Below are 23,042 nucleotides of genomic sequence, written 5' to 3'. Positions count from 1 at the left end.
CATGTGACTTGAAGGCGGAAGCTATCCCGTAAACACAAAAACTAGCTCCAACGAAAGAGAGCGCAAACGACTGTTTTTCGTGAGTTTTTGTTAATTTTTTTTTTAACGCTACACACGGCATATCAGTGCATGGTGAGTCATGTCTCTAAGCCACGCCAAGGACTCCAGCTTTCTGGGAGGGAGGATACCACCAGAAATAGACTCAATGTCGAAAAACCTTAAGGATGTGGATCAAGAGATGTTCAGAAAAATACTGAAAGGTAAATCGATTCACTAACCTTAGATGTCCACGAGGGCGTCGCGTGTAGTCTCTTTTCAACCTGTAGCTAGATGTCTAAACGCTTCTAGCCAATACGTTTAATAGCTGCTCAACGAGTCATTATTGGGGCACCAGCTGCTCGCGTTTACCCCGAGGCCCCGAATAGTTGCAGCAGCGGCTATAGTCACGTGTCACGTGTCTTCCTGTGTGTCCAGCGGTGGTCAGCGGGCTGGAGGGGAAGGACTGCAGCGAGGTGATGAAGTCCATAGCCGAGAGCAGCACCGTCCCCCAGGAGAGGCTCAGCCACGTCGTCGCCGGGGTCTACCGGTTGCTGTCCGAGGCCATCCGCGTCCCCGCGTCCTCCCTGAAACAAGAGGTGAGCAAGATCCCCCCCCCCCCCTTTCCTCAGCGGACCCTTTTAGCATGCCATTCATTATGGCTGCTTTGGATTGTTGGATTGCTCCATACGAATTCCTACAGAGTGCTTCTCAGTGTCCGTGGTGACACTGAAAAGCACGGACTACATTTCACAAGTCACAGAAATAAATAATAATAATAATTAATGATGAAATCCTAACAACACGCCTGTGTGAGTATCCATCACAACACATTCACTAACAGGGTATTACACATCTTTAAGATGTAAACATTGCAAATCTTGTATAAATGCTACTTAACGTGGGGTTTGTGTCCACGTTTAGGCCTTCAGAGAGGATCTTCGGGAACTGAGGTACGGCTCGTCGTTTAATCACACCCTTGATGATCTGATGCGCTGTGCTGACTTTGCTGCTGTCTGTTTTGTCTGTCAGGATACCTGAAGAATTCATCACAGATTTCTCCAGTGTGGTTTTTGGCAACAGGTGTGTTGAATTTACAGGCTCTAAATGTAGACGTTTGTACATTTTAGCCTGTGTGGTTTTGTCTTTTCTTGTGGTTGGTGTTTAGCACCACAGGGGTGACGTCATTCAGGGAGAAATCATTGCTGTGGGACCTCTCTCCTATTTGCAGGCGTGCAGCTCTAGATGCAGCGACTGCCCGGAATGACCCACACCTCCCCACGGTAGAAGACTTTAAATGGAGGGTGGATGTCGCCATTTCCACGAGGTAATGTGCCATTTGTGAGAAGCTCCAGCTTATAAACCGGTCCATCGAAGCCTTTCTGCTTGTTTTTATTAGTTGTCTTTTGAAATGAATACAAAACCAGATGGATTAGTTAGTGGTAAGAGCCACTGGGGTTGAACAGACAAAGCAGACACCTTCTAATGATAAACATGCATAGATTTTGGAAACGTGTCTTGACTAAATGTAATTGGTCTCCACAGCTCTTTAGCCAGAAGCCTGCAGCCGTCTGTTCTGATGCAGATGAAACTATCAGATGGGAGCCTTCACCGCTTTGAGGTACTATTGATTTTTTTGATTTTTTTTGATGAATGTACAGACAGGTTTACGTTCTCTTTGGAAGTTTTCACTCTGAATGTACGTGTACCAGGTCATGAATACAAACTCAATCTACTACTCAATCTAATTCTTCCCATTTGACACCACTAGTGAAGGTGCCTGGACAAACATGCCTAGATTCATCATGGTTTTATATTCTAGACAACAGACACAATATTCAGATTGCACCACAAAGGTCTCTGGGTTTAATGGGAAAGGGCTGCCTTCCTATGGATGGTCATTGTGTCCATCTGGTGAGTGTTTCAGTTGTTACTTGTTACATAACAGGATCACGAGCGAATAATCAAGGAAACGTTTATTAATCACAGTTTAACCATGAACCTATTTGTGACACGCCGCGACTGTAAAGCCTGTTTGTACAAAGAAGAACAGATGCTATGAAACGGTTCCATTCCATTTCTTGACAAATCAGCTTTTTTCCAACAGAATATTGGCGGAACCTCTGTTCCTGCAAACCTATGAGCCCAAACAAGTAACTATTGTAGTTTCACGGTGCCGACAGTTTCGACTTTTCTGCCGTCACAACATATATTTATTTTAGTCTTATTCATTTCTCGCTTTTTCCGCACCGTTGTGACAAAAAGAGAGCTGAGCCAAAAGGCAAAGCTCTCGATCTACCGGTCAACCTTCATTCCTACCCTCACCTATGGTCATGAAGGATGGGTCATGAGCGAAAGAACTAGGTCACGGGTACAAGCGGCCGAAATGGGTTTCCTCAGGAGAGTGGCTGGCGTCTCCCTTAGAGATAGAAGGGTGAGAAGCTCAGAGTAGAGCCGCTGCTCCTGCTTGCGTTGAAAGGAGCCAGTTGAGGTGGTTTGGGTATCTGGCAGAGGTGGGACAAAGTCATTGTTATGCAAGTCACAAGTAAGTCTCAAGTCTTTGCCCTCGAGTCCCGAGTCAAAGATGAGGCAAGTCCCAAGTCGAGTCCAAAGTCTTACCATTTTAGTTTCGAGTCATTTCAAGTCCTCTTACCACAGAAATAAAATGTATACAAATCATGTATGTCTGTAAGATTTGTATGTATTTAAACCTCTTTTTATACAATGACATTAACCAAATACAGTAAAAAACAGAAAATGTAATTGAGTCTGACTCGAGTCCAAGTCACATGACTCGAGTCCACACCTCTGGTATCTGGTAAGGATGCCCCCTGGGCGCCACCCTAGGGAGGTGTTCCAGGCACATCCAGCTAAGAAGAGGCCCCGGGAAAGACCCAGGACCAGGTGCAGAGATTATATCTGCACTGGCCTGTGATCGCCTTGGGATGCCTCACTCAGAGCTGGTAGATGTGGCCCAGGAAAGGGAAGTTTGGGGTCCCCAGCTGGAGCTGTTGCCCCCACGACCCGACCCCGGATAAGCGGCTGAAGATGGATGGATGGATGGACGGATGGATTATTAATTTCTAACATATATCACTTTTGTTAGAAACATCCAAATGTGCTCTTTATAAAAAATGACTTCCAAAGCAAAAAACCTTCAAGTAGTAAGACACATTGCCCAGCGGGGGGCGCCACACTCCAGACACACATACCTGCCCGATGATTTCAGGACAACCTCAGCTCTCAAAGTAGGTTACTCATATGGACAGAAGCACGATGCAGGACTTGTACTACTGCTGTACAAACTGCAGCAGTTACATGATCAGATTACTCCAGAATTAGAAGATTAGCAGCAGCAGTATCCGGTGTGCGCATTCTACTGATGGATGTACCTTATCTCACCCTCATATGTCTTTCTCAGCATCCAATCTAGATTCTGCTGCTTTGATCGCTCTTTTTATCCAGTACATGTCTTTTTTTAGTAGAGGGACAAAGGGATGACGACTTGCACAGGGATTCAGTCTTTAAAACAGGAGTTGAGAGTAAAATGTGAATGAATAAGACGTGTATGTGTGGTGGTTTAGAATACATTTTTGGGGGTGAACCAATTTCTCCCTGTAGGGAGGTCAGAGGCCTACCCTAGGCAACGCCCCTTAGACTTTCATTGAAACGTTTTGGGTAATCTTAATGTTAATGTAAAGCCTGTGTGTTTTTCCTTGTCAGTGAACGGCTGTTTTCTTGTTCAGGTGCCCGTGTCTAAATTCCAGGAGCTCCGGTACAACGTGGCTCTGATTCTCAAAGAGATGAACGACCTGGAGAAGAGGAACATCCTCAAAATCCAAGACTGATTCACACTGTAAAAGCCTGTTCAGTAATGAGTTATTGAATCTGCCCGCCTTGTTGTTCTCGTTTGACGTGTTGGCATCCAACATATTAATTAGTGACGGAGTGAAAAATGATAAGGACACTTATCCAGCTGGCTGCACTGTAGGAACGCCTAACAGTGACCAGACTGAAGACAAAAAGACAAGGACCTGTAGTCTTTAGTTCAGAAGACATCTAGACGTTCACCCCTCCACTTGCCTTGTTGTTAACTGTACATACATTATTGGATTCAAGCCTCTGTTGTGCCAAAATACGAATGCAGTCAGGTGAGCACTCAGGCGCTCTCTTCCTGAAGAGCCATTTCCCCCGGTGTCATGTGACTTGGTCCCGAACACTTTGGAAACACAAGGATTTGCTTATTGAAAAATGAACCCTTTTTGTACACACGTGTGTTTATGACCACTGATGGGGCAAACATGTCTGTCTGTTTGTCTTTTGGGTTGTGGAAATGTTGTATAAAAATATAAATTGTGGATTCTTATGGTTATTTTGTATGTTTGCCATGAGGACATCAATGCTCCTCACGTCTTCAAATCACACGTTTCTAATAAAATCTCCATTACTGTACGAGCAAAGGCCTATTTGTTCAAAGGTAACGATCCCTTCAACACTTTCACCTACACAACGGCAATACACACACTATGGAGATCCATGGACACACAAACACCTGAAGCAGTGCCCTGTAAAGTCACATAACCATGCTGTTTGGAAATCTGTTATGTTATTCAACAAAGTCCTAATCGTGCAGTACGTCAACCCTTATGCAAGTGATATGATTCTAGATAATGTTTGTTGTTTTGGTTCCACACGGAAATATCTCCACAGCTGTATGATTGATGGTCCCCAGAGGATGAAACGTATGGACTCTGGTAAATTACTTTTTATTTATTTTATATGACATTTTGGGGTGTTTGGTGAAATATTTAAAAAAATATATAAAAGTTGGTACACACATTCATGTTGCAGAGTAATAACGTTGTTCATCACATGACCTTTCACATTTTGATTCATCGAAAACTTAAGTTGGCTTTGTGTTCACCAATCATCACATATTAGCATACACATGTCCTTTAATAGAACACCGTGGATGTTCCCTTTATGAGAACATTCACCAACTGTGAAGTTTCCCCAGTTGACCTTCAATGTCGCTTCCTGATTTCTGAGTGTTAGAAGCTAAACTGTAATATATTAACATCTGTTATTAACAAAAATAAACCTGTTGCCTACAAAATCTTGAATAATAGGCTGTAAAAACGGAAAATGTAAGGCTCAATGACTTTATATAGAACTTTAAATCTGTAAACTATTTTGTTTAAACATTTAAAAGAAAAGGCAAGAATTGTGTAGGGTGTGATGTGAAAGATGCAGACACTATTCGAAGGCACTCACTATAAATCTCCCTCTCTCCTTTGAGCCCAAATATGCATTTAAAAAGGACCTGTTCCCGGCACACACAAGATATCGCCTGTGTTTTAGACAGCCACAGGTGCATCCTTGCTATCCATCACGTGATTGTCTCTCTTCCTTGAGTAATAGTGTGTGAGGAGACCTGATGGCTGGCCTATTTAGATACACACATGAGGGCATTTCGAGATGCAGAAGGACCCCACGCTCTGTAAATATACCTCACTCCTGTCTGTTTTTCAAATGTGTGTCAGTCTGTCTGCGTGGAAACCAGTGGTTGTGTCTGTGAGCGGTATTGAGTTCCCGGGCCAGACCGGTTGACCTATATTTTCCAGCCCCAGTACTACTGACATGGACCCTAATCAACTCTCACACGCGTGCAGCCAATCTGTTTTATTCTAAGGCCGCAGGATATAGTGTACCTCTTTAGGTTGTGCTAATAATACCAGGAGGTGGTGTATCAGAGCATTTAGGAGGACAATCCCTTTCCCAGAGTGATTAAACTACTTCTGCTTTTATGGTTAGTCAGCGTATAAAGAGGGAGAAACAATAATGGATGATGGCAAAGATATGATATCAATACAATATCTGTTCAAAAGCTGAAACCCTGAGTTAATTGTATTGAGCAAGGGGTGTGTTTTGTTAATATTATTATTAACCAAGAGGGTCACGCGATCTGTCCTGTGAGTCTGTGACTGAGTGTGCTCCTCGCAGCTAATCTTACAATCTGCTGCGGAAATAACGACATCCTGTCTTTGGACCTTTGCTGAGTAACCGGGCCCCCTCCTGGTAGGGGGACCGTCCCTGGGTTCCTACGGACCTTCCACACACACACACACACACACACACACACACACACACACACGGCCGTGCACCTCAGCTGCCACCATGACATTGTATGACATGTGTTATGCGACGATAGCTTCCTTACGTCACTGCTTGTTCTTGAGTTTGAATGAAGTGTGATTCATAACATATTGTATAACATGGGTGTCTAGCCATGTCATTAAGTTACACAATGTATACTACATATGTAAGAGCTGAACACATTACTCCGCTGTTACCACTGTTTGCATAGCTTTACGTGGAAAAACAGATTTCGTAACTCCAAAAAGATGTATGTAAAGCAGTTAGGACCAATTACATATAGTTACGATACAGGTGAAGCCATCATGTAACAACTTGTAGCCAGTCACATCTTTTTCCCTTTGTCATCGTATAAACATCGTCCACGATGGAACGCCCCGCAGTGACTAAGACGCGCCATGCGGGTCTCCTCCCCGCAGGTCAGACAGGCTGCGGCCCCCCGAACCCGTCCCCCCGACTCCGTTACATGGCAGCTTGTTTTGTAACCCGTTTCCTGAACTCGTCCAATGAGAACAGCTGGCGGGCGTCACGTGACACACAACTTTTACGTAACGCCCCGCCCCCCCCCCCCTCCCACCCTCTCGCGCGCGCCCGCTCTTTGGGGAAATTACGGGTGTGCTTTGGTGGACTCGGTCATGACCGCGTCAGTAGGCTCCCCAGCAGCGGACGAGAGCATGCAGCGCAGCGGGGGTTCGGGCCAGACGCGCTCCACACAGACGCGGGGGACAGACCTCTGACGGGCGGCCCGCACATGGGGACAGAGAGCGAGAGCCTGCCGCAGCTCGCAGCGGAGGCTTTCCAGTCCAAGAACTTCGACCTGGCCGTGGACATCTGCGAGTGCCAACTCGCGGGTCTCGGGGATCCAGAGAGCCGGCAGGAGCTGATGGTCCATCGGGCCGATGCGCTCGCCTTTGGGGGCAAATTCGCCGACGCTTTCGAGATGTACCGACGAGCCTCGGAGATAGAGAGGCTGAACCCAGTTCTCCTAACCAACCTCATAGAGTACTTGTCGGCTAGTATCGGGAGGCAAAACGGAGGCGACGGTCGAAACGGTACATCGAGGAAAGGATGCGAGGCAGGGGCCGCGGGGGCAGCCGGGCGCGCAGGGGTCGGTGCCGCGGGCTCCGGGTACGAAGACTTCTCCTGTCGGATGTGTCTGAGTTTTCTGTTCGAGCCCGTGACTCTGCCGTGCGGACACTGCTTCTGCAAAAAGTGTCTGGAGAGGGAGCGGAAGGAGAAGGGGGTGCCGGTCATGTGTAAGGAGTGCCGGGACACCTCCCGGGTGGCCGACGTCCAGAGCTACCGGATCAACGTGGTGCTCAGCAACCTGTTGGCCAAGTGGTTCCCCGCCTTGCACCAGGCCGGCGGGCTGAGGCGGGAGGGCAACGGGCTGTACGCCGAGAAGAAGCTGGAAGCCGCGCTGGAGAAATACAACCGAGCCGTGATGATAGGTAGGACCGCGAGCCCTCTCTCACGCGTCCACGACCCACTCCACTCACGCCGGGGGTTCTCCTGCGCGTGTGACGAGATAACTTTAAAATGTGAAATGACGCTACTTTCCACTCCACATTTGTTCTATTGTGTTTTGCTGCATTTCCAGCGTGCGAAGGGCGCTCCGCGACGCAATGTGGGGCCACCGGTCGTGCAGCGACGTCACGCCGTTATGTGACTTTGTTTTCGCAAGTGCGTCATGACCTCCGCTGACACAGTCGGAGGGGCGGCTCGCTGCCTCCGCTGGCATCCGAGAGCCACGGCGCCGTGTGTTGGATAACACCGTTATGTAGGCTGGGTGCCGGCGGACCAAACATTGCGTAAGCGCGTAACACTCCCCCACCCCCCCCACCCCCCATCTCATTGAATAACGACAAACAATGAGGCAAATATGGGTCAAGGGCACTATTTCGGGTCACCACTAGGGGCCCAGAGACACACTCGAGCTTAGATGTAGGCGGAGGGGCAGGTGAGGCAGGTGAGCCGAGGCTTGTTTCAAAAGGCAGCCATGAAGGCTTCTGGACGACTGTCAGCTACACACACATTGTGTCACGCTACACGCACAATGTGTCACGCTACACGCACATTGTGTGCATCTTGCTGTTCTCATGATGTCATATATTAGTGGACCCGAAATTAGGTTTCTTGCACTGACAAGAGTGAATACAGAGTGCACGTTAACTGTAACACCCTCACATTTATTAGCTCTCACGTATGTAAAGATGGAGTATATGTTTTTCAATAACACATGCACAGAACCAAGTGGGGATTTGTCAAAGGCACACAGCTCTTCAAAAGGTCTGGTTTTTCTATTCAAGATGATATCAGGGGGGGGGGGGGTAGACGGAAATAGCAGCAAAGCTGGCCATGAATGTGTAACTTCCATATTGCTCTCGGCATATTGTGCAGTTGTTAGTGCTGGTTGGTCATTTTGAAAAAGTGTTTCCCTGGAACAGTTTGTGAAACACTTTGATGTGTAACGCAATGCTGACTGAAGTAACCACGGCGGGTTTAGCTAAATTCCGCCCTTTGACCGGCCCCCGGGGCGCTTAGTCAACCACTGATCTCCTCTGGCTCGGAAGTCGCCTGGAGCCGCTCTCCCTTGACCTCTTTTACAGCTGAGCCCCTGGACACGCTGGCTGTGTAGGTTCGGGGTGACTCGATTGCTCTGGAGGAGTCCAACCCTACGTTGGAAGCTCCACTTTGAATTTTGCCATCATCCCTGTCCGCTGCCCCCACACCCCTCTCCCCACCCAGCTGACACTGTTGCAGCTGCTCAGGCAGCAAAGACTGACTGACTGTTGCTCCGCTGGCTCCCACAGGGACAGAGGGGGATTCGATGAATAACATTGAACAAAGAATCAGTTATCTGTATTTTTTTGGGACGGTTCAGCTTCAAACCGTTCTTTAGGAGACAGGTTGCTCCATCATTGTTTAGTTAAAAAAAGGCAGTTCATTCCTAACAGAACTCTTGTACTTATGCAAAAAGTTTGTCAACTTTAGATCAATATGTTTTATGGCCCTAAACAAGGTCCAGTTGGCCGATTAGTGTTTGTAGTGTGTGTGTGCGCATTTATCACTTATTGTGGGATTCAGTTTTGGTTGTTTTAGATTTAGCATTAAGTATAGGTTAAGCTAATTGCTCTCCTCCTATCGACACACACTGTGTGCTAAACTTTTTTCCATCTCCACGCCACCTCTAGTTATTATCATAACATCTTCTTTTTGTCTTCATTTGAGGTGACATATCCCCCCCCCCCCCTGGTTCGCATATGTCTCACTGCGACATTTGCATACGTTGTTAGTTATGAACCCTGGAATGTGTCCGACCTTGATCGTGCTGCACGGTTTTGTAAGACGGCCCTCTTTTCCTTTTTTTTTTTTTTTGCATAACACGTTTTGTAATGTGGAGGAAAGCGTTCTATATTAACATCCCTTCCGATGCGTAACTTGAAACTGTTATGTAACCCGTGAAGTCGTTCTATTTTTTATTCTGCATTATTTTTAATTAACCCCCCTCCTATCACCCCCCCCCCCCCCCCCCCCTCAGCACCCACAGACCACATACTGTTCAGTAATCGCTCCCAGATCCACTCGGGCCTAAAGCGCTATGAGAAGGCCCTGAGAGACGCCGAAATGGCCTGCAGGCTCGTGCCTCACTGGTCCAAGGTATGGCAGACAAACGGTTCTTCGATGTATATAAATATGTAACGATCAGGAGGTGTTGTTAAAATGTGCGGATGCTGAATAAACGATGCATCTTGCTCCTTCCTGCAGGGTCATGTTCGTAAGGCCCAGGCCCTGGTGTCTCTGGGCAGGACGGAGGAGGCTCTGAGGGCGTACCTGGTCTGTCTGTCCATAGAGCCGGACTGTAGACTGGCCAAGGCCGAGGCTCACAGGGTAAGTCCCTCATTAGCATTGCAGTGGGCGGCCACAGATGTCCCCCCCCCAGGTTGCAACGATTATTATTGATTTATTAAATGTCAATATGACGTCCTCGAACGCCTCGTACTGTCTACAACTCAAATAAATTCAGTTTTCTTTCATAGTGGCACAAAGAAAGATTTACCAGACCCGATAGCTTTGCTTATCAAAGTAGTTGATTTATTTAATAGTTAAAAACGAATCGCTCGTTTGAAGAACTGTTGATTGCTGTTCTTTAAATGCTTGCAGAATAACCTCCTGATTGTGTCCTAACTTCTCAGCTACTCTGCCACCTCCTGGCTCCGGTCATCGATCCGGTCCCTGACTACTCCAACGCGCACATGTCTGTCAGAGCGCATGTCAAGGACAGCATCAGCCCCCCCCACCAAGTGAGCGTCTCCCGCAGCCGGCTCCTCGTGAAGGACAGCGTGACGTTGAGTGGACACAAGGTTCCATTTTCATTCTCCCGCCCTCAGATCTTCTGTCCCAGCCTGTTGTCGCCCGCCCCGGCTCCTGCCTCCGCTCCGCTTGCACCCGAGCGGTTCCAATCGGGTAAGGTCAAAGGTCAAGGGGAGCCTCGGGTGAGGAGGTTGGACCACTGCTTCCTCCTCAAAAGGAAGCAGAGAAGCACAGAGGGGTCAGAGGAGGAAGAGGATGGAGGACAGGAGAGGCGAGATGATCACAAGAGAGCAAAGTCCGGTGAGCTTCTGGAGTTAGTGCTGCCCAACACGTGCTCGCCGCCTCTCCGCCAGCGGCACACCTGTCTCATTTATTATCCGTTGATCTCCCCACTCAGAGCCTGCAGAGGGGACGGACCCGCCCGGCTCTGCGGCCGGGGACGTCTTGGACCCGACAGATCTGGATTGTTCCCTGTGTATGAGGTGAGGTTTGCATCTAAATATTTACTAACGACTAAAGACGGTAAAAGTAATCCGCCATAATGTACATTATGTATGTCACAGTTCTCTGACAGTATGTCAACAGAAACTGGAAGATCTGATCTTACGCTGTTGTCTCCCCCCCCCCCCCCCCCCCTGCAGACTTTTCTATGAGCCAGTGACGACGCCGTGCGGTCACACCTTCTGCCTGCGGTGTCTGGAGAGATGTCTGGACCACAACCCCAAGTGTCCGCTCTGTAAAGAGGAGCTGTCCGAGGTACGTCGCGCTGTCATTGAGCCGGATCCGAACTGTGGTGCATTCTTAGCGCTCAGCATCGCGCACAGAAGGTTACGGGTTAAAACAGGCTTCTGTCTGGGTGTTTCTGCCATGATGAACGTCTCTAATACAGTCCGTATCTCCCCCTCCCCAGTACCTGGTCCAGAGGCAGTTCTGTAAGACGGTACTGACGGAGAACCTGATATCCAAGTATCTTCCCTCGGAGCTCATAGAGAGACAGAAAATCCACCAGGATGAAATGGCCGAGCTCTCGAAGTGAGTTTGTGCCCTCCGTTTGCTCTCCTCTGCTCTCTGACACGACCGCTGCTGGCCTTCTGGAGGTGACGCAGGTCTGACCCCGGGCATCAAGTCTTACCTTTCTGGAGGCAGAAGCTGTTTCCAACACATAACAGAGCAAGACTGATCCCCTTTCACAGTAGAGTTTTCTTTTTGTTTAGGCGGAGCTGTAGACCCTTTTCAAAGGGCTTCCCAGCCTAATATTGATATCGTGTTTCTGTGTGACACAACTCTGCTGTGCTCCGTGTTAAACACACGTTCCCCTTCATCGTTTCCTCTCCGCAGTCTTAACAAGAATGTGCCTATATTCGTGTGCACCATGGCCTTCCCCACGGTCCCGTGCCCGCTCCACATCTTCGAGCCGTGCTACAGGCTGATGATTCGCAGATGCATAGAGACGGGAACCAACTGCTTCGGCATGTGTCTGGAAGACAACCGCAAAGGGTCAGTGCGGGCTCGGTGCTTGAAGTGTGCCAGGGGCTGTGTGTAGGACCCCCCCCCCGCGGGTGACAGTATGGATCCAGGTCTTGTAACGCGGCCTCTTCCTCCTCCCGGCTTTAGGTTCGCGGACTACGGGTGCCTGCTGGAGATCCGCGATGTGAAGTTCTTCTCCGACGGCCGCTCGGTGGTGAACACCATCGGCAGACGGAGGTTCAAAGTGGTGCAGCACAGCGAGAGGGACGGATACAACACGGCCGATATCGAGTACCTGGAGGACCGTGAGGTAAGAGGAGGGAGGGACCGCGGCAGATGAGGGAGTAGCTGCGAGAGGCACGATGGGAAAGCTTGATGGAGGAATACCATGAGCTGTTGTAACAAAGGATTGTGGGTGTTTGTGTGTCTGTGTGTGTGTGTGTGTGCAGGTGGACGGTCAGGCGAAGCGCGAGCTGCATGCACTGCACGACACGGTGTACAACCAGGCCCTGGTGTGGGTCAACTCCTTGAAGACGGAGCAGAAGGAACGCATTGAGGGACACTTTGGACCCATGCCCCAGAAAGACTCTGAACCTCAGGTACATGTACACACTTTGCAAAAAAAAGTCTTGTTTTAAAAGTCCAGTTACTCCGATTTACATGGGTTTCTCCTTTAATAGAACACGATTCCTTGCTTTATCTATTTATGAACATGAGAAAGCAGATTTTAGACAAACCCTATATAAAGGAACCCAAATAAAAGAAAGCCTGTCATCTAGACAAGAGAAAAGTAAGAAGAGTAACAGGAAACACTGGAAATAAAACAGTAGATGAAACAATACATTAAAAACAAAATTATTTTAATTAAATAATATAATAAAATAAAAGCAGTAAAAAGACAATATAGCATGATTTAAGGACCCGAAGGCTGAACAAAGAGAAGCGACCTGCTGTCCTGTGTGTTGAAACCCTTCTCCCTTTGCGTCCTCCTCCTTCAGGACAGTCCAAACGGGCCCTCGTGGTGCTGGTGGCTGCTCGCCGTTCTTCCGTTGGAAGGCAGAGCCCAGCTGCCCTTCCTGGCCCTCACGTCTCTGAAAGATCGCCTCAGGGGCATCCGCAAGGTGCTGCTCTTCATGGCCCACAGCCGACACCGGGGACATTAACCTTCCACAGTGGGAAAATGCAGTAACCCGCACACGCACACTCACACACACACACACACACCCTCTTCCAAAGCAGCAGTTGACCTGCTGTTCTTCCTTCTTGACGCATAAAGGAAACTGACGTTGATCCCTCTCTGTAGCCACTTCCCATTCAGAACGCTGCACTGGACTAACCTACGGGTCAGCAGCACAGCACTGATCTTCCATTCATAGCATTCTCTACAAAGACAGCTGTGCAAACTTGAGCTATGTTCAGACAGGAAGGAAATGGGATTTTATAAAAACCATAAACAACCTCATCGTCTGTGATAAAAGTACAGTGTTTTTGTCTTAACAACCTGTGTGTGACTCCGCTTGTCCAGGTTCCGCTGCTGCCTTACGGCCTTCCTGCGTTTTTGGAGTTCACGCTCTTCCTCCTCTTGATATGACCGGATCAAAGCCGCCTGTCTGAACATAGCTTTAACTAAATCAGCCAAGCTAAGTCCCCACTTTTTATGTCTTTAATTGTGCCCATAAGCTCTGCAAGAGACCAAACAATGAATTTGCCTCACTTAAGATGAAAATCCGGATTATTTAGGATCAATTGGTTCGCACATTACCAAGGGAAGGGTAGATATCTACAGTTTACCATTCTACCCATCCTCCATTTATCTTTAACTTTTTTTTGGCTGATATTCCTTCCATTCTGCCTCTGTGTGACTCACCACATCATGCATCGGACTAACAAATGACTCGACCTATTAAAATGGCGTGCTTCAAGGTTGTTGTGTTCCTGTCAGACTTAGATTTTGAAATGTTTTCATTTTTATTTATTTTGGAATGGTTTATGCTTGCAGTGACATTGTTTACATTTCACATAAATAGATGTTGAGTTGCTTACTTTCCAAAGGCTTTTTTTTTGTTTTTGTAACGTTTAACCCCGAACATCAGCAATAATACCGCGCTGACTGTAGGGTATTATTGCTGTAAAATAAACACTATTTACGCAATCAAAAAGCCAGCATGGCTACCACTGAAAATTGTCTAGATCCAACTCTGGAAACTGGAGTTGAGGGCGGATTCCCTCCTACGCCACATCTTCACATTACTGGTGACTCAAGTCAGTGGTTAGCAACTTCTCCGTGGCTGAGACACGTCCAGGTTCCAAGAGAGCAACATCTGGATTTCTGATACCATTATGTCCCATGTATTTATTCATTATTTATTCTGACTTTATTTTGCACTTTTACCAGAAGTAAGGGAAAGAACCGGTGCAATCAGGCCTCAGGGTGTGTACTTTCACTTGAGTCAGAGTACATAAGTATTTGGATTACCACAATTTTAAAGTCACAGTCCACGATGAGTAAAGGCCTGTGCCTTCGGTAATACGATAGTGTTACATACCAGGCTCCTTTTACGGTAAATCTCTCCCCCTTGTGGAAATTCTCCATCAAAATTACATTTTAATGGAACCGCAAAACACGTAAATGGAATGAAATCAGATAAAACCCCATTTTGAGAATTTCTTATTTCGAAAAACGTGTTTCTGAGAAAATGATGGTGTCTGGAGACATTTTGAGGCCTTGCTGGTGTGTGATGTAACCATTTTTTATGGCAACTATTATTATGGATTATTGAGCCTCGCCAACTTTATTTAGTATACACGTGTTGGATTTTTACATACTTTCCTATGTCAATCGGGTTCTTTTGTATTTTATATTCTTCTTCACCTACTGGTGTGTCTCCTATTATTTTATGTGTGTATTTGTACAGGGAGAGTTGCGTCAAGTCATCTCGAGTTTGTATTTTATGAATCGTAAGGGCCAAAGCCGTTTGTTGCTATGATACTGATTTAGGTAGAATTTCAAAATATTTCCCAACAAAGTTTTGTTTGTAATGTACTGTCAGATGGTTGCATAATTAAACAATCCAATTCACTTGGAAGGTGCTTGTCTCAGAGACATTTTTATTAACAAGCACGTTACTGACAAAATAAAATAAAAACACTTGTATTGACAGTGTCAGCAACTATTGTCCTCTTGTTTGCTATTATCATAACTGGCCACCACTAAGACGCCCTGGCGCTCAGACTGGGTATGAAAGGGAAAAGCCGCTAGATATGATCAACCCGCCGGTGTAAAAGCCAAAATTCAATTGGATATGAAGATGTTGGTTAAAGGGAAATTCTTGCTTATTTTTTTAAAATTTACAATTAAAAAGAGATCTGTCTGTAGACACAGTTACATGATTTTTCATTCATTTTTTTCCAGTTGAAGCATGGCACCAAAGGGATGTTTTTGTTTTAAACTGATACCTGTGAATTATTGTTCATCTGTGACAATTATTGTTCATCTGTGACAGCAGTGCCTTAAGTCGGACTTCTTCCATTTAAAAGATGATGTATAAACTGCAACAGGAACTACTGTGGTTCTCTAAATAACATCTTTAGAAAATGTCTTTGCGAACCTGGACTGTGGCGGAGGTGTATGTGCCAAGATGAGTTATAACCAATAAGGCCAATGTTGTTCTGCGGTGAAATCTTACATATCCAATCTAATTAAAACACTTTTGGTATATGAGCATATTAAAGTTAAAAGAGAAGCTTGATACCACTCTCATATACATTAAATTACTTATTTAACTGTTAGCTAGCACCAGTTGGCTATCTTAGCTTAAAACATGGCCGCTCTTAAAGGGACAGTTCTCCCAAAAAACAAAACAACATGTTGTCCCCTTATACCTGTGGTGCTGTGTGTTGTCAGTTTTAGTCTAAAGGGACGGTAGGGGGCTAAGTTTCCGGTGCTCAAAGCCAAAAAAAAACAACACATTTGAAATTTTTGTGAGCAGTTTCATGTAGGAACAATTCAATTTCTACAGAAACTCACACCAAACATTTTCAATTGAAAAATAGCACTACAGCTAAGAGGAAACAAATATATTTTGATTCTGGGGGTGAAACTGTGACTGTGAGTTCTGACAGACACTGTGGTATTGAATTGACTCACCTCACCTCATCCCTGCAGTCCTGGTTGACTCGTAATACAAGGCAGTTACAGCAATTCCAATTGCTGTTATTTTCTGTGCTTTCTACATATATGTGTATATATATATATATATAAACATTGTGTAGCACTCCGGACTCGGGGGAACTTTGACCGTGCTGGCACACTGTGCTTTTATTTTCTTAGTGTCGGGGCGTACAGAGCATGCCACTTCCTGCGTAGCTGCAAAATGGCTCCAGATTTCAAGGCCTCCAGTTTGTTCAAAAAGAAAACAATGCGTGCGACCTCACAGATATATGTAATCCAGCTATGCAAAAAAAAAGTAGTTTATTAACTATTGATATCATGACCTTTCAAAATTCAACCACTGCAGTAAAAAGGATGCTTCCCAATGTTCTTGTGTTCCTCTCATTGTTGTGCTAAAGTGTGTTGAAAGTGAAGTGTCATTCGAGGATTAAACAAATATATCGGCCCCTTAAATGAACCTTTTTTTGGAATTTTTGTTCATGTTAAATTGCACAGTTTATGCCACACATGCCAAGCTGTGACTTCAAAGGCTTCTGCGTGATGCTTTTGACACTGATCCTATTTGGGGGGGGCACTTGATTCGCCTCACCTGTGACAGGTGAGCAGCCTGTTTGAAGCAAAGTGTTTAACCTCTCATCCTCTGCTGTTTTAAGTGAGTGGACAAAGTTCTGGTGCAACATTCATGCTTTGTGAACTCTGAAAAATCTCAAGGTCTTAAAGAAAAGCTTTGCCGAGCGCTCCCCATATTTCCAGTGACTACGGGCGCTAGATTACCCAGCTTCCTTCAAAGATGGTAATCCCCTTGTAGAGCTCCATTCAGCTACATATATGTCTGCACTAGATGAATGTATGTATTTATGTCTCGGCATCTCTCTGATATTCTCTGTACATGTCTGTTTGTTTTTTTATGGCAAACCGTAGTGTTACTTTTGCAAAATTAAAGTTCTGAAGATGAAAATTGTGAATAAACCAGCTTTTGTGTTCACGGTCCTGCATGGGATTGTGGACATGCTGGACTGGACTTGAGTGTGATGTCTCTTGTGTTTGTGCCGCTTGATTTTCTTAGAACGTAACTTTCGGGATTACTGTTGATAGTAATAATAATTCCTGTACACTGACAATTACAGTGTACAGTTTGTAAGGTGAGTGATGTGGGAGGTTGTCAGCGTTTTGTTGTTTGTTTTATGCCAGCCACAAAAAACAAAAAAAAGACACTGACCCTACTCATGCTGGGACAACAAATAGGAAGCTACATCCAACAGACTGGTGTAAAAAGGTGAAACAGCGAGCCTAGCTCTGTCCAAAAACAACAAAAGCGCCTTTAGTCCACACTTCCAAATGAACATTTGATATCTTTTGTTTTGTTTAATGTTTACCAAAACTGAGCAGAGGTCTGCAGCAGGCACTGCATGCTGTTCACTTGCATTAAAGGGGTTAGAACCAGACGCAGCAGGGCACATTGAACAGTACCAGCCTTCTGTGTGTGTGTGTGTGTGTGTGTGTGTGTGTGTGTGTGTGTGTGTGTGTGTGTAGTTTCTTAGAAAGAGAGAGAAAACGGAACAACCATAAACAGTTCCTGCAAGCCATGCAAATGCAGGTCACTCAGCTGGAGGCAGAGCAAAGTTTCAGAGGAAGACTCTCTCCACGTGTTGCTCTTCAGTGTAATCACACTACAGATTAGCAGGTTTAGCTCGAAGCGATTTGAAGGCCTACTCGGGGCAAACTAAAAATAGAGACGTAGAAGCTTTAATGACAACAGCATATTACAGTACGTTTCTACCATTAAAAACCTCTCCTTAATGTTTAGGATGTATCCTGTCACTGAAAGCCCAATTTATGCACTTCATCCAAGCACAAAACGGTATAACAAATTCATTTGATGCATTCCTTTCTCATCTACGTATCTATGTAGCACTGTAATCGGGTCAACATTTCCAAGGGTTATTAAACAAAAACTCGCTAAACTTGAGTCCAGCTTCGTCTATGTTTAGTGTTGATAAGCAAATGTTGCTACTGAACTGAATGAGGAGGTTAACATACCAATCATTAGCATGTGAGGATTCTGGAGTTGGGGTACGGCCTCAAAGAGACGAGAGGGTTGCAGTGATTGGCAACAGGCCTGTCAGTCAGTAGTTGTGTTTGGACACACGTGTGTGTGTGTGTGTTCAAGGCACACCGAGAAATATGTAAAAATACATTTTTAAAGTTATTTACTATGAAAGATTCACGATGCCTACATCAAATCAAATCAAGAGGTGTGATTAAACACAAAAACCATTTCATTTATTCATTTGATCATGTCTTATTCATTGCGTTTAATGACACATTTTCAACAATGATTGAACTTTTTCTCTTTTATAAAATAAATGTCATTCACCAGGCCACATTGGAATCAATGCACCAACACGTGTGGGATGCATTCAATGCGAGGGAGAGGTTGACTGTGACTCAACGACTGTGAGGGGAACGTGTCATCTGTCTGAGGCGGGAAGAAGGATGACCTCATCGATCGCACACTCATGTTTGAGTACATCCACCGATGGAGAGAAGGGTCGTCTCTTCCTGCCGGTGGAAACCAGCCTGGTGTTGTTGCTGTGCTGATTTGAAATTCTCTTTCACACTGGGCTATCAAATGATCACTGGAAACAATGACAGCAGGAGAGTCCGAACCTCACACGACTCGTACACAGAGGTCAAAGAGGTCGGGCCGGTCATGCGCTTTGACCAAACCTCAAAGCGTGCAGACAGCGTGGCTAATTCGCTGTTTGTTTTTCCCGTGGAAGCCCGGTTTCCTCTTCTGCTGCCAGAGAGATGACGTGTCCCCCCCCCCCCCCACCCAAAAAAAAAACACACAGTAGCTTTAGAAGCCCATCCGAAAGCAAATGCAGCTCCAAACGTCCACTGCAGAGCGCCTCGGCGTCTTCCTGTTGTCGTCTTTACGGACTGGGTGTCACTGTTCTGATCCATCCAGGGAGACAAGGTCAGCGAACAGGCAAACAGCCCCTCGGGAGGAGGGCCGAGAACAAGGCGGAGCCATCTGCAAGTCAGAAACGCCACTCCAGATGTTTGCCCATGACAGACGTCGGCCAACTTCGAGGTGACAACATGCTGCCTAGAAAGTGTCCAGACGAGCGGGTGGATGCACGTTTGGCAATGACAGTAAGGGATTCATATCCTGTAGCGTACGGTTAGGAAGTGACACTGTGCGGGAGAGTTAGGAGAAGTTTTATATTTGTCACTCCTCTGGGCGGATGAGTGCCCCCATCATGTGAGACCCAACATGCTACCAGACTTTAGAACTGACTTTCTTTACCAAGAGGAATCTTTTCACAGGTAGGAATTTCTTTTCACTGCTCGGTTTTGAGTGTTTTTTTGTGTGTTATTTTCAAATTGGGTGTTAAAAAGTTAGATTTTTCATCTTTTTAAAAGCATCTGTGATCTCAACTGATCTTAATGGCTTAAATCAACATGAATGTGCCCCCCCCCCCCTCCCCACCCTCCTTGTCTCCTAACCTCTGTGATTCCTGCCAAGTTGCTTACTTACATAACCTGTAAATGAGTAGGTCAGCACACAGTAGTTGTCGCTATGGATACCTTGCACGGGCACATACACATCTTGACTGGTCCACTCCGGAGCAGAGTGTGTGTGTGTGTGTGTGTGTGTGTGTGTCAGAAGTAGGGCGGCGGGCGGGTGTTACTTAACTTAACCAGAAAAAAACATCTGGGGAGTTAAAGCAGCCCTCTCACTGATTACAGCTTCCTGCACGCACACGCATGCATTCACATGGACCATCAATCACACACATGCCAACGTCAGCTCACTGTGTGCACACACTGGTTCGAGGCCAAGCACACACACACACACACACACACACAGATGTTCCTAGTTTGTACAAGCTGAGACTGCACAGTGAGTGTTTAAGACACTGGAAGGGATCAGTTTAAAAATAACTGTCATTTATTGTGTAATGGCCGTAAAATAGAGCTGCTCTGTCATTTGTTTGGTGACATTGTGAGAGGGAAACTGATGAGTTTGGGATGAATGAGGTGTATTGTGAAACTCGTCTCAGAGCTTGAGACGCTGAAAGTTACTTTGAATGAGTCTGTGAGGACTTGGGCTGCGGCTTAAAGGAGCATTAAACCCATTTGACAGGTGAGGTGTTCAGCCCCAGTCATCACAGGAGGGCACGACTCGGGGGGGGGGAAACCTCAGGATGTCATTCTTTCATTATGACTCTTTTTTTCAATTTGTTGCTTTTGAGAGAGGATTTTGGAGAAAATGAATACGCCAGAAAGAATTCAACAGAATTACTCATATTATCACGGAAAAGCATAGAAGGAAGTCAAGAATTCCAAAGGCCTTACATTTATTCTTTTATGTACAAGACAAATTCTCAGAAAACAATAACAAAATAAAACAATATGCATTAAAAAAAAGAAATATATATATATATATATATATATATATATAAAGTCATTGTGATAGATTTAATGGATGCAAAAAACACTTTTCGTTTGTGATGTGATGCAAATCATTCTTAGTGATATATTAATTGCTGTTTCAAATACATGTTTGTTTATGATCGGAAAAAAAATGTTTCCTAACACGCGGCCAACTTGATGCACTTTAAAGTATTAAAAACCGATGAAAGTGGACGTGATAATAGTTTTCCTTGATTCCTGAAAAGAGGACCTTTTGGGGTTAGTTATGCCAGATGCAAAATTGATGATATTATTTATGATGAGTGTTAGGACACGTTGGCTCAAAGGTTTAGTTTCAGTGGAACGTGTAAGAAACATATTTCTAAAGATACTCTGACGGCAGATTGAGGAAACGCTTTCACTAAAACTCATGACTCATGTTTTTACTGCACTTAACTTGGATAACGTCCCGTTTGGTATCCTGTGGTATTTCCAACATTCCTCAAAACGTGAGCCTGTACCACAGCTTACAATAAACACACACACACACACACACACACACACACACACACACACACACACACACACACACACACACACACACACACACACACACACACACACACACACACACACACACACACACACACACACACATTTTTGTCTCCTTGTCTTCATCATCTCTTCTCACCAATTTTCAATGAATAAATCTTTTACTTTTAATAAAATAATCCTGTCTTCTTTATTTACTAATATTGGGCGGAATCTTTTAATAACATATAATATACTTTCCTCTGCTGCGACACTGCAGGTATTTCTTCTCATTCAGGCACATTTCAACACAATCAGACTGTTGAAAAAAAAAAAGAAAAGGATCCACTTCAAGTAAGATGCAATAATGTTTGGGGGTCCCACCCTGCCATTTAAAAAACACACCAATGTACGTAAGGACGTAGAGAATGAAGGAGTTCGACTGGTCACGTCTTTGGCAGTGATTGGCTGGTTTGCACCAATCTGAAGACTTAAGCCAGGATAGAAACCAGGAAGTAACAACAGAAAACAGCAACTCTTTGTGTGCAAATGCATTCTGGTGCAAACAGACTCTCAGCACGGCTTCAGCCCCCCCGTCAGACCCGACCCACTTGGGCCCATATTCACAAGCTCTCACTGCACCCGGCCTCCGTCACTGGACGATCTGGGGCATCTCGCTCCAGGCTTTGGCCTTCTTCTTGGCCAGGGCCATCCAGGGAGGCTCATCCTGGGGCGACGCCGGGTTTTGGATGTGGACCCCCGCAGCGCCTCTTGAGCCAGACTTTGGCTCCGGGGCGGCTCTCGGGGAAAAGGGAGGGGAGGTAGGTGTCGTGCCGTGGGGCTGTGGCGTCTTGGGCGAGGGGGCCGTTTTGGCGGGCGATGGCGGGTTAGTGCAGGAGGGCGATTTTTTGGGCCCGGTAATGGGAGCAGGGGGTGACAGGGACCTTTGGGGTACCGTGGGTTGGGGTGAGTGTTTGGCGGTGGGCGGTGGGAGCTTGGGTTTCGGAGGAACGGGGCAGGGTGGTGACTGGAATTTGAGGGGCTGAGGGGGCACCGGAGTCGGAGGAGAGAGAGACCTCCTGGCCTCTTTCTCTACTGACGCGAGATGCTTACTGGTCTCCAGCGGATTTGCTGCAAGAAAAAAAAAAAGAACCATTCAAAGCGACAATAAGTCATTTCAGTACTTAACCCGTCACCACATCAATGATGAGGAAACATTTTGATTTACAAATTTCTTTTGTTTTGTTCTTTTTTTTTCTCTTTTATTTAGTAAATTATTCTTTTTTTCATGTAGATGTAAATGTGCATTTGCAAAACTATATGGTATTTACATACATTTTTGAATGAAAAGTTAAAAAAACATCTTATCCACGAAACGCATAAAACGATGGCTGTAACAATTCACAAAGAGTACTGATATTCTGGAGGACTAAATTAATCATTCTGCATTTTCCTCAACCACCGTCCTCAGCAGTTAAGAGACGTATACATCTCTATTAAACTACTATCTAGATTTCCTAATGAACACACAGGGAACTGAAGGGACTCCGGTTGGGTTGCTTGCAGTAGCACAGTATGTCCACATGAGGTCACACCTGAGTCGGTCAAAAGTCTCCCCAGGAGGAGAGTCCTGAGGAGTGAACTCAGACCAAACCTAAGGTCCAGACAGAAATCCAGCGTGTGCAAACCAGGACACAAATTATACTTTAAATGATTGCCTCTTATTGCTGCAGCAGATCGATCTTTTGTAAAATACCCTTTTTAGCAGTACGACACGTTGTGCAAATTTGTTTTTGTGTGTGCTGACCTTTGCCCTCCGTTGTTCTGTCAGCCGAGCTGACGTACAGTAGCGCTGAACCCCTCCTCTCCTGCTCCTCCTGATGACAGACAGCAGCGCAGTTGTACACAGTCAGTCAGGGCATGTGGCTGGAAACGTGCGGTGAGC

The 23,042-nt window shown here is 45.8% G+C and overlaps 3 protein-coding genes across 11 annotated transcripts in view; 2 read left to right on the top strand and 1 right to left on the bottom strand.

The window, feature by feature from the left end:
- The first annotated feature begins 3 nt into the window (after positions 1 to 3).
- Positions 4 to 5,122, top strand: commd5 (COMM domain containing 5). The gene is made up of 7 exons (XM_037462585.2): positions 4 to 260; positions 475 to 635; positions 961 to 989; positions 1,069 to 1,119; positions 1,268 to 1,363; positions 1,582 to 1,657; positions 3,783 to 5,122. The coding sequence occupies exons 1-7, from the start codon at positions 140 to 142 to the stop codon at positions 3,882 to 3,884; spliced, it is 636 nt and encodes a 211-aa protein (XP_037318482.2). The 5' UTR covers positions 4 to 139; the 3' UTR covers positions 3,885 to 5,122.
- Positions 5,123 to 6,777: 1,655 nt separating this feature from the next.
- LOC119210895 (LON peptidase N-terminal domain and RING finger protein 3-like) lies at positions 6,778 to 17,176 on the top strand. The gene is made up of 12 exons (XM_037461399.2): positions 6,778 to 7,643; positions 9,734 to 9,852; positions 9,961 to 10,083; positions 10,389 to 10,496; positions 10,584 to 10,806; positions 10,904 to 10,988; positions 11,148 to 11,262; positions 11,417 to 11,538; positions 11,845 to 12,003; positions 12,121 to 12,283; positions 12,423 to 12,572; positions 12,972 to 17,176. Exons 1-12 carry the CDS (start codon positions 6,944 to 6,946, stop codon positions 13,134 to 13,136), a joined length of 2,232 nt encoding a protein of 743 aa, XP_037317296.2. The 5' UTR covers positions 6,778 to 6,943; the 3' UTR covers positions 13,137 to 17,176.
- A 3,550-nt stretch (positions 17,177 to 20,726) lies between these two features.
- zgc:66433 (uncharacterized protein LOC321250 homolog) overlaps positions 20,727 to 23,042 on the bottom strand; it is a 30,384-nt gene continuing 28,068 nt past the window's right edge. For all 9 annotated transcript variants that reach the window (XM_037460770.2, XM_037460772.2, XM_037460773.2 and 6 more), the window contains 2 exons: positions 22,905 to 22,974; positions 20,727 to 22,228 (listed from right to left, as the gene is read on the bottom strand). In XM_037460770.2, the coding sequence (XP_037316667.2) occupies positions 21,750 to 22,228; positions 22,905 to 22,974 (549 nt within the window). In that variant the 3' untranslated portion in view covers positions 20,727 to 21,749. The remainder of the gene's footprint in view (positions 22,229 to 22,904; positions 22,975 to 23,042) is intronic.

Source organism: Pungitius pungitius, chromosome 2, assembly GCF_949316345.1.
Source record: "Pungitius pungitius chromosome 2, fPunPun2.1, whole genome shotgun sequence".
NCBI lineage: Eukaryota > Metazoa > Chordata > Actinopteri > Perciformes > Gasterosteidae > Pungitius > Pungitius pungitius.
Note: the sequence above shows the minus strand (reverse complement) of the source record. Positions and strands in the feature narration are given on the sequence as shown.

Bases quoted from the DNA above. Each gene is read 5' to 3' on its own strand.
- commd5 (XM_037462585.2), top strand. From the start codon at position 140: ATGTCTCTAAGCCACGCCAAGGACTCCAGCTTTCTGGGAGGGAGGATA. The intron at 1,120-1,267 runs GTGTGTTGAATT...TCCTATTTGCAG, and splicing joins AGTGTGGTTTTTGGCAACAG to GCGTGCAGCTCTAGATGCAG. The intron at 1,658-3,782 runs GTACTATTGATT...TTTCTTGTTCAG, and splicing joins GGAGCCTTCACCGCTTTGAG to GTGCCCGTGTCTAAATTCCA.
- LOC119210895 (XM_037461399.2), top strand. From the start codon at position 6,944: ATGGGGACAGAGAGCGAGAGCCTGCCGCAGCTCGCAGCGGAGGCTTTC. The intron at 12,004-12,120 runs GTCAGTGCGGGC...TCCCGGCTTTAG, and splicing joins CTGGAAGACAACCGCAAAGG to GTTCGCGGACTACGGGTGCC. The intron at 12,573-12,971 runs GTACATGTACAC...CTCCTCCTTCAG, and splicing joins AGAAAGACTCTGAACCTCAG to GACAGTCCAAACGGGCCCTC.